Source organism: Muntiacus reevesi, chromosome X (genome assembly GCF_963930625.1).
Source record: "Muntiacus reevesi chromosome X, mMunRee1.1, whole genome shotgun sequence".
In the NCBI taxonomy this organism is placed as follows: Eukaryota; Metazoa; Chordata; class Mammalia; order Artiodactyla; family Cervidae; genus Muntiacus; species Muntiacus reevesi.
In genome coordinates this window covers 16881440-16897051 of record NC_089271.1, presented here as the reverse complement: position 1 = coordinate 16897051, position 15612 = coordinate 16881440, and the positions used below count along the sequence as shown (strand labels likewise).

Here is a 15612-nt window from a genome sequence, read left to right as displayed (position 1 = left end):
CTGCATTGGCAGGCAGCTTCTTTATCACTAGTGCCACCTGGGAAGCCCATTCTTAAGTCTACTATAATCAGATGGATTGCTGAAAAGCTGTAGTTTATTTTTAAACAGGACCTCATGATGCTGTTGAGGATAAATAACAATAACCAACACAAAGTATTTATCAATTGCTGTGCAGTATCATAAACACTTAGAAATGTTAACTCTAATCCTCTCAACAACTCCGTGAGGGAGAAACTATTAAACTATTATCCCCATTTTACAGATGAGGACGTAGAGGCATAGAGAGGTTAGGTAACTTGCTCAGGAAGGCACAGTTTAAATGGTTTAATGTAATGTTCCCTTTAAGATTCATGATGGTCTCGTGTCAATCTGTGAAATTTAACTCAGTTTTTAGAGCATAGTATAGTGGAACAAGCTCTGCTTCTCATTATGGTCCTTGGAGAAGTCACTTTACTCCTTGTCCCTGAATTCCTGACCTAAGTAGTAAAATAAACAGTGTTGACTAAATAGTCCTTAGGGTCCCTTCTAACTCAAAATTGTCTGATAACATTTCATTTTCTCTTGCCATCTTGCTGATTCTTTGGTGTGCTAGGACCCTGCCTTGGAGAATCTCTCTCTGATCAGCTATGTCATTTCCTCAAGTGTTGCAAACCTGACAGTCAAGAACTTGACAAGAAACGTGACGGTTACCTTAAAGCATATCGACCGGAACCAGGTGGGAGGGGCCTGCCTGGTCTGTGCCTTGACCAGAGACACCTCATGCAAACTCTGCCTGTACAACTTAGCCTGAAAAAAGTCAGTCCAACAGCACCTTAGACCCAGTTAGGGCTGTGTGTGAGACTAGAATCATGCTCATAGGGTTTGAGCATGCCTAATAACTGCCCTCCTACTTTCCAGGAAGGAGCAGTGTAAAAAGCAAGCTCTTATTGCCAATTTTCAGTGCATTTAGATCTGTGGCTCCAGGTCTGATTCTCACCTCCAAAGAGAAAGCATCTTGCAAGGTCCACTTCACTGAGCATCATCTATGACCTTGCTGCTCAGAGTATGGTTTGCAGACCTGCAGCACCAGTCTCCCCTGGGAGTTTGCTAGAAATGCAGACTCTTGGGCCCACCCCAGACCCAGTGAATCAGAATGTGCCTTTTAACATAAGGCAATTGCTGCACACGATGGCTGAGGTGAAAAAGTGTTGACCTATATTAGACTCACTGATTTCTAGAGACCTGTATAAAATAAGAACTCCCCTAAAATCAAGAATGAGATTCTGAAATGTTCAAATGTCATTTTTTTCTAATTGCTTTTAAGTTTTATTCAGTTGGATAAATTATTGGTAATGTGTCCTTCTGTTACAGAATGACTTAACAGTGAGATGTGTATTTTGGGACTTGGGCAGAAATGGTAGGTTCCAGACCTAACTTTTTCAAAGTCTTGAGTGGGGAGGGGGAATGGGGAGGAAGGAGCAGTGATGGGTGCAGTGGCCTTTCTGCAGGGACAGACACTCTTTCTCATGCCCCCTAGGTGGCAGAGGAGGCTGGTCATCTGATGGCTGCTCTGTCAAAGACAGGAGGCTGAACGAGACCACCTGTACCTGCAGCCATCTTACAAGCTTCGGCGTTCTGCTGGTAATATCCCCACTTTGCCTGGCCTTAGATTCTGGGTCTGAGGGATAGCTGGGCATTGTACTATGAAGTCTATCTGGTGGATGATTTGATGGATCAGCAGATTTCATGATACTGTGGCAAAGTTAAAGACCAATGAAGTGACTCTTCTAATATGCATATATATTTGAAGAAAAATATTTGAACAAAGTATTTTTTCTCATTCTAATTTTATATTTAAGTTCTTTTAAAAATAGCTATAGTAGGGCTAGGGAATTCAGATTAAAATGGGTAATAAAAATGGTTTAGTTGGCAGTGTACTTTAAAATTTTATAAAACATGACATAAATTCTCTTATTTAATTTCCCCAACAATCCTACTATATAGGTGGAATGGGGTATTTTTATTGTCATTTTAAAGACTGGTTTGTGAGGTAATTGTCCACAGTCGTAGAACTAAGAAATATAAGAGCCAGAAGTCAAATTCACGTCTTATAGGCTCTTAGCCTGGGGCTTCTGCAGAGCACCATAATGTAGTGATCAAGTACATGGGCTTTGAAGTCAACCAGACCTGGATTCTGGCTCCTCTACTTCATAGCTTTGTGACCCTGAGCAAGTTTTTTAACCTCTCTGGGTCTCATTTTTTATTATCTCAACAGGATGATAATAATTGTGCCTACCTTGTAGGCTTATTGAACAATCTTAGACTACCCAATAATGTGAATTATAACTATGTCATTTATTTTAAAATATTTGGTCTTGAAAGTAATATTTTCTTTTCCAGGACTTGTCTCGAACATCCTTGCCACCAGCTCAGATGATGGCCCTAACATTTATTACCTATATTGGTTGTGGGCTTTCATCAATTTTTTTGTCAGTTACTCTTGTAACCTACATAGCCTTTGAGTGAGTATCCACAGCTGGAAACTGGATTATATGATGTAGTGGTCACCTCAGTAGCCACAATGTATTAAATAAGTGTGCTCCTTGGCCTAGCTTACCCTGTCCACCCCTCTAGTGGGGGCATGTATATGTGAAACTTCATGGGACTTTGGTTTACATACTTCCTTCCTTCCAGTAGTTTGTACACTCACTGAGGGCAGGAATTGTGTCTTAATCATCCTTGTGCCCTGAAATGATTTAGTGAGAAATGAAAGATAGATGCAGACCCCGAAAAACAAGAGCTTACAATGTGAAACAGGCCATAACTCCATATACAGCAGGAGAGCTGTGTTTAATATATTAAGTTTCTAAATTATACCAAGTAAACACAAAAGATTAAATACATTAATGGGTGTGGGGATGAAGAAGAATAAAGGATATCAGTCCTCCCTGAAAAATATAGATACAAATTGAATGCAGCTTTGTAGGTCAAAGAAAGAATGATATTCCAGATGATAGCATCTCCTTGGCTTACCAGAATGGTCCCTTTGGTCACTTTGCAGGGGCGAGGCGGGGGGGATTCCAATAAATTCTGTCAGAAAAGAAGGAAATATAGGCACTTTTTAAACATTTTTTGTGGTTAGTCATTCAGTCTTGTCTGACTCTTTGCGACCCCATGGACTGTAGCCCACCAGGCTCTTCTGTCCATGGGATTTTCCAGGTGAGAAAGTGGGTTGCCATTTCCTTCTCCAGGGGATCTTCCCAACCCAGGAATTGAACCAGGGTCTCCTGCATTGCAGGCAGATTCTTTACCAGCTGAACTACCATGAAACCCCCGCTCCCTGCTTTTTTAAATGAAACAGTATATAAGTTCTGGGATTTAGATTTTTGGACACTAATCAGGAAATGTACAAATTCACTTTTAGTGCCAAACTTAGGGTCCAGCTGTGAGTACAGATCTTCTAGTGGACCGTTGGAAGGATGATTAATGAGACTAAATTACTGTAAGGCCAGCCATTACTCAGAATGATCTCACCAGATCTAATTTCACACACGTAAACATGTACATGTCATCAATTAGCTGTATTTTCCTCTGCCTGTTTCATTTAGCTATAGTTTGAACTCTTGTTTCCATGATCTCATTTTAACTAGTAACATAAAATAACAGAAGAATCTGGCTCTGTTTTGAAGATCTGAATAGAGGAGCCTATTATATGAGAAGCAGTAATGCTTCCAGAAGGAGTTTGGGAGAAATGGGGGTGGGTGGTCATGAGATTCTACTACATACTATTTGAAAGGGTGGGTCAGTAGTCAGCATGTTAAAGATTCCATAGAAATATAAACATAAAATTTCTACATGGTTATCACAGATGATTCCGTTTAGATTTTTCCTTTGTTGCTATCTTTAGTTGTAATGCCTCCACCCACCCATCACACACACACATACAGATATGCACTCAAAGAGAAAAATTTATGCATATAGACAATCACCAAAGAATAAAAATAAATCACTTTGAACTCAGATATGCTAGCTCACATAAGCATCAGCAGGCTGTGATGCTAATTCTTTTCTTGTCCTTTCCTTTTAGAAAGATCCGGAGGGATTACCCTTCCAAAATCCTCATCCAGCTGTGCACAGCCCTGCTCCTGCTGAACCTGGTGTTCCTCTTGGACTCGTGGATTGCTTTGTATGACATAAGAGGCCTCTGCATCTCAGTGGCTGTATTTCTGCATTATTTTCTCTTGGTCTCATTCACATGGATGGGCTTGGAAGCATTCCATATGTACCTGGCCCTTGTCAAAGTGTTTAATACTTACATCCGAAAATACATCCTTAAATTCTGCATTTTTGGTTGGGGTATGTATTATTTTTACTCACACATTGCCTGGGCTTTTCCTGCTTTTCCTCCAGTGTCTTGATTTTTAATCAGATAGAGACATTGATGAAGCAGGTCACACTTGGCAGGTTTCTAAAACAACTTTATTCTTCTTTTCATGTTTCATTGCCCAAAGAGCAGCCTTGTCGAGTCTATTTCTAGAACACCTGTATATTTATGCTGGATTGTTTATGAACACTCTGAGGTTAGGGCTGTGAATCTTTTTTGTATCTCTAGCGACTAGAACTGAGGCTGGCACACAGAAGGTGCTCAGTCAATTGAAAATATTAGCTTGGTGCCTCACTCTGCTCTTTACCTCCCAGATTCACACACATGCACAGCCGTGTGCTCAGCAGGGCAGAGAGAGAACATACAGATAAAGTCTAATGTAACTTCATCACCACACCAGCCCAGTATTCCTGATTATGCCACCTGTTGGTTGTTGGTCACTAAATCTTAGATGCCCCAAGATCTTGAAGAGTTCTTCATTCAACTCCCTGCCAAATGTAGGAACCTCCTGGACTTGACTTATCTTTGACTAGAGATAATTAGACCTCTGCTTGAATACTTCTATTATTGGGGAGCTCATTACTTTAATTAAAAAACAAGATTCTACTGAGTGCACTTGAAAGATCTTACAGGCTTTATTGAATACTTCATGAATTGGGCAGCATCCCGTCTAGCAGCCGGAAAGGAGATTTGAGGAGATGTACTAAGTGAAAGACTTTATAGGCAGAAGGAAGCAGGAACAAGGAAGTCACTCTGGGCAAAAAAGCGGGTTGGTTATTGCAAGCTTACTTTCCTCTGGGGATTTCCGGGGTCTCTCAGACAGGTTACCTAACTAGTGATGATTAGGCAATTTTTGATTGATTGGTTTAAGATTCCATTTCTGGGAGGGCCAAAGCTGTAATGGAGTTAAGTCTCAGTTTGGTGAACTGTGGCTAGCATAAGCAACTTGATTTTGGACCTGTTGTCTTATTTTTAATACCTTACAAGACAGCCTGTGACCATTTTCTAAAGCTCTACAGTTCTGAATTTCCATTAAGTTCACTTGGCTCTCTGGAAGCACTTACCCAGCGGTCTTAGTTTTGCTCTCTTAGGAAAAAAAAATAAGCTGACACTTCTGCTGAAGAGTCCTTTAGATAATCAACAAGTAATATATAACATTATGTATAATACTTTATGTCTCGATGTATTTTCACACAAGTAACCCCATAAAAAATAAACCAGGGTAATTCCCTGGCGGTCCAGTGGTTTGTACTCTGCACTTCCACTGCCGGGAGGCCTGGGTTCAATCCCTGGTAAGGGAACTAGGATCCTGAAAGCCCCGAGGTGTGGGCGGTTATTGGTAATACCAGGTGAAGACGTGATTTACCCTAATTCCTACAGCTCAAGAACAGCCTAGGCTGGCTTTCTAATTTCTTAGGCATACCTTTCCACCACATTAGAGCTGCCACTCCTCTCAGACTCCTTCATCTTCTTCAGGCTAGATATTCCTTCACATATTCCCTACACAACAGATTACCTCCCTTGTCATCCTGCCTGTTGTTATATCTTTGTGAAGGGTACAGAACAACACCTTTCTAGAAGATAAGTCACTTATTCCCAGAAAAATAAGTCACTGCTTCTGATCTTGGGCATGGATTTTGTCTTATTTGTAGAATTCAGAAAGGTCAGGTTCCCTTGTCAGGGACAAGCTCCACACCCTCAATATTTTATTTTTAGGAAGGAGCCTCCCTTAGAAAGTCACCATATGTCAGTGTCTCCATAATGTCCAAATACAAAAGAATTTAATGAAATATCATGTTATATGGTACCAGGTAGCTGTCTTTTATTTACCAGAGCCTTGAGATTGGATGTCAGGCTGGTCTGTTTGCACAGAGTGTGAGATGTCGGCATGGGGTGGGAGATGATGGGGTGGAAGTCTGAAAAGGACTCCTCCTCAGTGCAAGGCCACTATAAGGAAGGAGGAGACTCCTCATTATGCTTCCTGTTAATGGAAGTGCCCTGGGCCCTTGAGAGAGCCAGTGGTGGCAATCAACACCCCCAAATAACCAAGGCAGGCTTCTCAGTCCATCAGCAGATTCCAGATAATCAGTTCAGGACTTTGGGACTCATAATGGAAGGTTTTCCAAAAGTTGCTGGTAACCAAACTAGGTTGATTCTTTGGTTTACATTTTGGAGTCCTTTCACTTTGCCTGCCACCTGACCCTTAAAATTACATTGCAGATGGGTAAGGGTAAGTGAGTTGCCATTTCCTTCTTACTCATGTGCCATCCAGGTAGCAGGAGTGGAAGGGGTCTCTGGTCTGTGGTTGTTCAGGATCCAAGCTGCTGGAGACTCTGTCTCAGGACAGGGCTTCCAAGATTGCCCTGAACTGGGGAAAAAAGTAGAGAATCTCACAAGGGTTTTATGGTCTAGGCCTAGAGGGGTAGCAAATCACTTCTGTCCATAGTCCACTGGACAAGACCTAGTCAGATGGCCACATACACCCACATGCCGGGAGGCAGAGAAACTGGGTATGATGAATAGCTATGCTATTTCAGAAGAAAACAGAAAATCTCCACTCTTCTTTCTCACCACCTTTAGTTATTAGAACTTTGTGAAATCAGTGTTTCCTATCTTCCAGGCATCCCGGCTGTGGTTGTGACCATCGTCCTGATTATATCTCCAGATAACTATGGGCTTGGATCCTATGGGAAATTCCCCAATGGGTCACCTGATGACTTGTGAGTACAAAGCCCCACATGGAATTTTAAGTGAACTGGAAAGCAGAATTCTCCAAGAAAATGGAGGATCTAATCAGCATATCAGGTGGCTCTCATCCTAATAAAATTCAGTAATATTTACAGCAGACTTTGCAGTTATATATGTAAAGAGATCCGCTAGTTAGAAAAGTCATGCTAGTACTTAAGTATGTAAAAAATGAATTATATTTCAAAAATACTTTTATAAGCCTCTGATAAAAATAAAATACAAGCTACACTATATTAGTAAAATTCATGGAGTTAGACTTACTAGGATTGAAAGAGGATAAAATCTTTTAGTGTTTTCAAATAATATTTTAAAAATACTTTCAATCACCAGATTTCCTAAAATAAACCCTCTTGGATTTCTTCCCCTAGAGCTGTTAAGTGGCTATGGAGATTGGAGGTTTTATCCTTTTTTAAATTTTGTGCTTGTAGGATAATGTTCAGTAAAACAATATAGGTTCATTGTTACCATTTTAAACCATATTTCAGCAAGAAAAAAACAAAACATATGTTTTCCCTGTTTTTCCCCCCAATTCCAGTTGCTGGATCAACAGCAATGCTGTATTCTATATCACGGTTGTGGGGTATTTCTGTGTGATATTTTTGCTGAACGTCAGCATGTTCATTGTGGTCCTGGTTCAGCTTTGTCGAATTAAAAGGAAGAAGCAACTGGGAGCCCAGAGGAAAACCAGTATTCAAGACCTCAGGAGTGTCGCTGGCCTTACATTTTTACTAGGAATTACTTGGGGCTTTGCCTTCTTTGCCTGGGGACCAGTTAATGTCACCTTCATGTATCTCTTTGCCATCTTCAATACCTTACAAGGTAAGCTCTACAGCAAAAAATAAACACTGGATGACTCATTCGAACTAACAAATATTGCAAGTAAAAGTTAAGAGTGTCTGCAAAGTAGCTTAAGCTATAGGGAGGGGGTATATATATTCGTAGGGCTTCCCTGGTGGCTCAGATGGTAAAGAATCTGCCTGCAATGTGAGGCCCAGGTTCAGTCCCTGGGTTGGGAAGACCCCTTGGAAGAGGAAATGGCAACCCACTCCAGTATTCTTGCCTGGAGAATTCTATGGACAGAGGAGCCTGGTGGGCTACAGTCCATGGGGTCACAAACAGTCTGACAATACTTAGTGACTAAACAGCAGCAGCATATATCTTCATCTGGCTGATTCACATTGTTGTACAGCAGAAACTAACATGATACCGTAAAGCATTTATACTCCAACTAAAAAATATATGTATAAGTAAAATAAAAAACAGATTTATCTTTGAGAAAAGGTGCTCTGAGATCCTTGGAAGAAAGGCTAAATTCACTAAATTCAAGAAGTGGTCACTTTCCCTCCTTAACATCCCTGCCTCCTGGGAGGGAGCAAAGATATCAAGGGGGACCTACCAGTAACAATTTCTGGGAGAGTCAATCACTCTTCCTTCACCTGGTTCCTTATCTTTTTTATGTTTAATTTTGCTATTGAAGTATAATAGAACATGCATACGGAAAAGTACACATACCATAAATGTCCCTGTGAGGTCTCACCACTCTGAGCTCCTCTGCCTGCATTTGATTTGAGGACAGTGATAGGCGAGAAGTCAGTGGCAGCAGCCTGGCCACGTGGCTAATCCCTGTGCAGTTTCTCTGTCTAGACATATAGCATACAAGCCAGATTCTGTGTGTGGCCCTTCACCTTGGAGCTACCCATTTAATGAAGCCCAGCTGCAGTCATTTGGGAACCCTCTTCCTCTGTATTCTTTACAAAAGCAAATTACTCATTCTTTTGTTGACGCTTTTGTCCTACTCTTTGCGACCCCATGGACTGTAGCCCACCAGTCTCCTTTGTCCTAGGATTTCCCAGGCAAGAATACTGGAGTGGGTTGCCATTTCCTTTTCCAGGAGATCTTTCCGACCCAGGGATCAAACCCATGTCTCCTGCATTGTAGGCAGATTCTTTACCATCTGAGCCACCAGGGAACCACACTCATTCTTTTAGATCAGCTTTGTCAAAGAGTTGTCAGCTGTGACTAATATTTAATGAACACACCTTGACATTAAAAGCCAAGCAAACTAATAGATTTGTATAGATAAGAAGGTTGGATGCCATGACATGAATTTGAGCAAGCTCCGAGAGTTGGTGATGGACAGGGAAGCCTGGCGTGCTGCAGTCCGTGGGGTTGCAGAGTCCAACATGACTGAGTGAACTGAACTGATAATAAGCATTCTTATCCCTTGGTTGTCTTTTATTCCAAATCTTCTGTTGGGAAACCTTTTAACTGCATTCTCATCGGCTTGTTTTCATCTTTTCCTGGTGGCTTTTAGCTCCCATAGCATCCTCCTGTAGTACTATCTAGGCAGTAGTTCATTAACTTGAGATGGAATTCAAGTGCCTAATTTGGCTGCTGGTTCTTATTTTATTTGGAGGAAGCCAGTTAATGTGCTTGTTGGTTACATACCGTTTCTTCATTTTTACCTACAATGTACAGTTTCGGAACTTGTATATCCAGGTGTTGCGTTACTTATTGTAGAAAAGTTTTATTTGCCAACAATGGCATGCTAAGAGACACTTATTTTTAAAGAGAAAAAATATATGCCCAAATCATACTGATCATAAACCTGAAAGCATGGTACCTACCCTCACATACTTATGGTAGAAATTGAGCCTGCCCCTTTCTTATTTCCCCAGAATGACTTCTCATTAGAATACAAATGGACAGAAGGAACATATTGTTTCATTTGTAAAAGGGAACTAAACCCTAATTCACAGGACTTTGGGGTTGAGTAAAGGAAAGATGTGTACAGGTTCTGATTTGGGCCACGAGTACCCCCATTTTAGTCTCTCGTTTGTGCTGCTTCTCCCCTAATGCAACCAAGTGTAGCCGCCCAGGGTGGCAGGTGGACAAAGATATGCATTATTTGAGATGTCAGTCTTCAGATGGGCACGTGCACCTGACTAAAAGCAAACCTGATATTTAAAAATTAAGGTCTTTAAGTAGATAGATTGGGGCTTGGGGCAAAGTAGGACTCAGAATTTGTCCATTCATCCAGCTAATATTTATTTGCTTTCAAAGCCTTGAGGAGTGGTAGCAAGGGGGCTACATGGGGAGCCCTGCACCTGCCTGCGGTGGGGAGGGGGAGGCAGAGCCTGAGGGCCTGTTGAGGTCTGAGGTGGCTTGGGAGGAAGAGGGAGGGCCCATGAAGGGATGTGGCTGTGGACTGGAGAGGTGAGCTGAGGGCTGAGAGACAGAGGAGGGGACGACATTGACAGAACTTGGAAATCGATGACACATACGGAGGGATGGGGAGGTGGGAGCCATGGGCGGACGTAAAAAAAGCACAGTGTGAGAGCTGTGAGCTCCCATTTTCTTTGGGGGACTACAGCTAGGGAGATGGTTGCTCAGGTAGCTCTGAAGAACGGATCAGAAGAGGTACGGTGAGGGAGGTAGACATACATACAATCAAGCACACATCTTGGCAGAAGATTACTGCTTGTCATAAGCCCCAGATGTCTTAGTGGTTTTAGTGCTTTTCTAAGTGTGGGAAAATACAAGAAACTACCTTATAAAATTTTCTCCTGAAAATACCTAATTATCTGAAGGCCTGTTCTACCAGTTTTCCCAGAATATAAGGCACCTCATTCCTGATCTCCATCCTGAAATCCTTTCAGGGTGTGTGGAAGGTCAGGGACTGCAGTGGCTCATGACTGAATCCTTGTAGAGCTCCATGGCCAGAGACATTCTTTAGCTGGCTGATCCTAGGTCTGAGCTGGTCTCCTGGGTGGATGGCTTGTACTTGCAAAGATTGTTGTCGTTGTTCAGTCATTAAGTCGTGTCTGACTCTTTGCAACCCCATGGACTGCAGCATGCCAAGCTTCTGTGTCCTTCACTATCTCCTGGAGTTTGCTCAAACTCATCTCCATTGAATCAGTGATGCCATCCAACCATCTCATCCTCGGTCATCCCCTTCTCTTGCCTCTGGTCTTTCCCAGCATCAGGGTCTTTCCCACTGAAAGTGCTCTTCGTAACAAGTATTGAAGCTTCAGCTTCAGCATCAGTCTTCCAATCAGTATTCGGGTTGATCTCCTTTAAGATTGACTGGTTTGATGCTCTTGCTGTCCAAGGGACTCTCAAGAGTCTTCTCCTGCACCACAATTCGAAAGCATTAGTTCTTTGGTGCTCACCCTTCTTTATGGTCCAACTCTTACATCTGTACATGACTACTGGAAAAAACATAGCTTTGACTATATGGACCTTTGTTGGCAAAAATAGAGAAGGCTTAAGACAGGATGTAAGAGGCAAGACAGTGAGGTAAATTTTGGAAATATGGAGTGATCATTCTTTTTATAAATATATTTTTTTAATCTTACAGAGATAGTTCTCCCAGGATGCTTTTTGATAGCAAACTTTCCCAAGACTTTGGGCTTTATTTTCAATCTGCAAAATTTCATTTTTCCTATCGCTGCCAAAGATTTTATCATTGTGTGAAGTAAGCTTATGACATTCAGGTCTCAGTTTAGAATTCATTGTGTTGTGTTTCACCCCGTTCCATAGGATTTTTCATATTCATCTTTTACTGTGTAGCAAAAGAGAATGTCAGAAAGCAGTGGAGGCGGTATCTTTGTTGTGGAAAGTTACGACTGGCTGAAAATTCTGGTAAAGATTTGCCTTTTTCTCCTTTTCTTAAATCTTGAGGAAGAAATTGCATAAGTTAAGATCCAAAGCAATTAATGCCAGAGGAATATTGAATCTAGAAATCAATGAATGGAACCTGCTCAACAGAAAATATCCAGTGTGAACATTAAGGGAAAAAACCTAGTGAATTAAAAAAAATAATTAGTCATATCTGGGAACTTAGTGAGCTATATAATTAATGGCCTGGCTGCTTCTGGAATGAAGCAGCAGTGAAATGTTTAGAATTCATTTTCCTTTGAGTGCATGTTTTCCATTTGTCCAGAGTAATTTTTCATATTTACCTTCCTAATTTTTTAAATCTTGACTCAGTGTTTTCTCCACAGGTCTTGATTGTCAGTGACTTCATTTATTTGTTATTGGGTCAGATTTTACATAAAAGTCTTAGCATACATTTGGTTACTTTGAAGTTATTTTCAGCTATGCCCTGCTGGGTTGTATAGCAAATAGATCATTTTTAAGAAAATAAGAAAAATGAAGTACTCTTTGAAAATCTCAATTCCTTTTGCATAAATATCACCTGCAAATACAGACTTTGCTGTATTGCAAAGGTCTAGTTGCACAAGATCAGAAAATGACAGTATCTAGAGTTCAGTCCTTTGCCCAGATTTAAGAGCCATGAGTCATCACAGCAGGTCGATTCGTGTTCTTGTGAAGATAGTCTTTGACTCTGAAATATTACCTAATTCAGTGGCTATTTATAGACACAATCAAATTAGCCTGGCCTTTAGTTCTGAGAGAATATAGGTTACTTTTGACCAGTCAGTCATTTAAAGGACAAATGTCCTTTAATTTAATTTAATTTAATTTAAATGTCTTAAATGAAAATACCTATGAAATGTGGAATTCTCTGTAAGATCTGAGAGCGAGAGATTATTTCCTAGAAAGAGTTATGCTGTGTCTCTTGCATTTGCACTTCAACATTCTGCCCTGTTTTTCTATAATGCTTATCCTGCTATAGACTGGAGTAAAACTGCTACTAATGGTTTAAAGAAGCAGACTGTAAACCAGGGTGTCTCCAGCTCTTCAAATTCCTTACAGTCAAACAGTAACTCCACCCACTCCACCACGCTTCTAGTGAATAATGATTGCTCAGGACTCACCAGTGGGAACGGTATGTATGTCTCAATGTACTATTTCTCAAGTTAGTGTTTGTTTTATTAAAGCAGCTTTATCCTTTAATGGCACTTTTGCTTAGCAAAGTGAATAGCTACATATATAACTATTGGATCAAAATGTAGTTCCCTTGCAAAAGAGAAAGTTGATTCATCCAAATTTATTCATTTTAGAGAAAAAAATTTTTTTAAGATTTAGGGTTTTTAAAAATATTTATTTTTAATTGATTGATGATTGCTTTTAAAATATTGGTTTGATTTCTGTCATACATCAATGTGAATTAAGCATAGGTGTATGTATGTCCCCTTAGGGTTGTTTTTCTTAAAGATTTAATTTTTCATGATGAGAATGGATGATGACCTAAAAGTTTTAATGTGGCAAATCCTAACTTAGGTATTACCCAAAGACTTCTTATGTTCTTTCTGTGCAGTCAGTACCTAAAATAGTAAGACTATATCAGTTTTTTTAGTATATCTATAGTTATACACATCTTCAACATTCTAAACCTTTCTATTTTTTGCTTATCATTTTGTTCATTCTGTGCCACAGTGTGGCTGCCTCGTGACAATTTCCAAATCCCCATAAAGATATCCAGTACTGAAAGATGAATTGTGCCTACAGTAGACATACAGATAATTTCTGTTGTGCCTCATTTACTCATTAATTCTGACATTTATAGCTTAAATTTCCTTTACGTTTCCTTTCCTTCGTAAGACTGAGCTGTTCATTACTCATAAAAACTTATCTATTTCTATCTTCTTTGACTTCTTAATATAACTTCATTTTTATAAAAACTTAAATTATGCTGGTATTTTTTCCCCTTCCCTGGAGAATTCACCTTTACTTATCATTTTAGAGTGTTAGTTATTTGTGTGATAAATGCAGATAAATTTGTGAGAAGGTTCATATACTTAACAAATAGTTTTCCAGCCTCCCAAAGTTGGGAGGTCTTACTGGTTTGTATAAACTTTTAAAATAGCAAAATAAGAAGATGCCTCTAAATCAAGGTTTCTCAACCTGGGCACAATTAACATTTGGGGCTAGATAATTCTGTTTTAGGGGGGTTGTTCTGTGCATTTGAGGATGTCTAGCAACATCTCTGGTCTCTACCCACCAGGTACCAGTAGTACCCCCACACTTACCCCATGTTGTGACAACTAAAAATGTCTCTCAGTATTGTGAAAAAATGTTTCCTGAGGGGTAAAATTGGCCCCTTGCTGCTTGTGGAGAACCCTTGCTGTGTAAGATGAGAACCATTTCTACATAAGATGAGCTGCCATGGGGCCTTAGCTTTTTACTGTAGATACCAGGGGCAGAGCGGGGCTTTATGTCAAATAGCTATAGTAGGACTGACTCAATGTAGGTAAACAGAGTAGATCAAGGCTGGTTAATAAGTTTGTGTGACAAACTAGATTCAAAGTTGAGAAATCAGAGGTGTGAGCTAAGTCATCAAGAATCCTAAGAATCACAACCTATCAGTAAAGCCTATTGGTTTGGGTAGAAGTGTTTGGGGCTCTTAAAACCAAATTTTTCCATATTCTAGAAGGAACTCAGAGATGAACCCTCGCTTGCCTAGTCTATCAGTATGTTACCATCCTTCGGGGAATGAGATCAGATGGAAGCAGCACTTTTTGCAGAGCTATTTGACATGGTTGATTTGACACAGCTGTTTTCAACAGCTGACAGTGAGGGTGGGGTACATTTTAGGTTACCAAAATGGCCACATGCTTAGTATCATGTAACTTGCATATCAGATAGACTTCCTTGACTTCTCATTTCACACATCAGGATTTGGGATGGATGAGGGAAAAGAAGCTGGAAGGTCAATGGTTTGTTTATTGTACCAGGTCAAGTTGTTCCTGCACCAAAATGTCCTCAAACCAAAATGCCTAACTCAGAATAGCAGCCTCAGACAGTTACTTGCCTATCTCTATGCCCAGAGATGGGGCTTTGTTAACCGTATCGATCACTGAGTTTGTGTGAATACTATATATTTCAGTTATGCCTTAGAAGATTAAGGTATAGTTGTTGCTAAGTCGTGTCTGACTCTTTGTGACCCCATGGACTGTAGCCCACCAGGCTCCTCTGTCCATGCGATTTCCCAGGCAAGAATACTGGAGTGGGTTGCCATTCCTTCTTCAGGGATCTTCTTAACCAGGGATTGAACCCCCCCCGCCCCCCCCGGCCCGCCCCTGTCTCCTGTATTGCAGGCAGATTCTTTACCGTTGAGCCATCTGGAAAGCCCAGAGGCTGGGTTACTAGCAGCCATCTGACTCAGTACACGTGGCCACAAGCTCACAGTTTCAAAGAAACATTGCATGTTGACTCTTTCACTTCTGAACCATGTAACCCTGAGCAAAGCATTTACTTTCTGAAACCTTAGTTCCATCATCTATGAAATGGGGGTAATAATGGCACTCATGCCATAGAGTGATAAATGAGATGATACTTATAAAGTTCTCAACACTCTTTTTTTTTTTTTTTTGCTGACAAAGCAAGAGATTTTATTGGGAAAGGGCGCCTGGGCGGAGAGCAGGAGAGTAAGGGAACCCAGGAGAACTGCTCTGTCACATGGCTTGCAGTCTCGGATTTTATGGTGATGGGATTAGTTTCCGGGTTGTCCTTAGCCAATCCGTCTGAGTCAGAGTCCTTCCTGGTGGTACACGCCTTGTTCAGCCAAGATGGATGCCAGAGAGAAGCATTCT

At 40.8% G+C, this 15612-nt stretch overlaps 1 protein-coding gene across 2 annotated transcripts in view; it reads left to right on the top strand.

The window, feature by feature from the left end:
* Positions 1–15612, top strand: part of ADGRG2 (adhesion G protein-coupled receptor G2) — a 122267-nt gene that overhangs the window by 102934 nt on the left and 3721 nt on the right. For both annotated transcript variants that reach the window (XM_065915760.1, XM_065915761.1), the window contains exons 19-27: positions 593–715; positions 1351–1396; positions 1517–1620; positions 2380–2501; positions 4067–4335; positions 6984–7083; positions 7647–7930; positions 11654–11755; positions 12753–12905. In XM_065915760.1, coding sequence (XP_065771832.1) covers positions 593–715; positions 1351–1396; positions 1517–1620; positions 2380–2501; positions 4067–4335; positions 6984–7083; positions 7647–7930; positions 11654–11755; positions 12753–12905 — 1303 coding nt within the window. The remainder of the gene's footprint in view (positions 1–592; positions 716–1350; positions 1397–1516; positions 1621–2379; positions 2502–4066; positions 4336–6983; positions 7084–7646; positions 7931–11653; positions 11756–12752; positions 12906–15612) is intronic.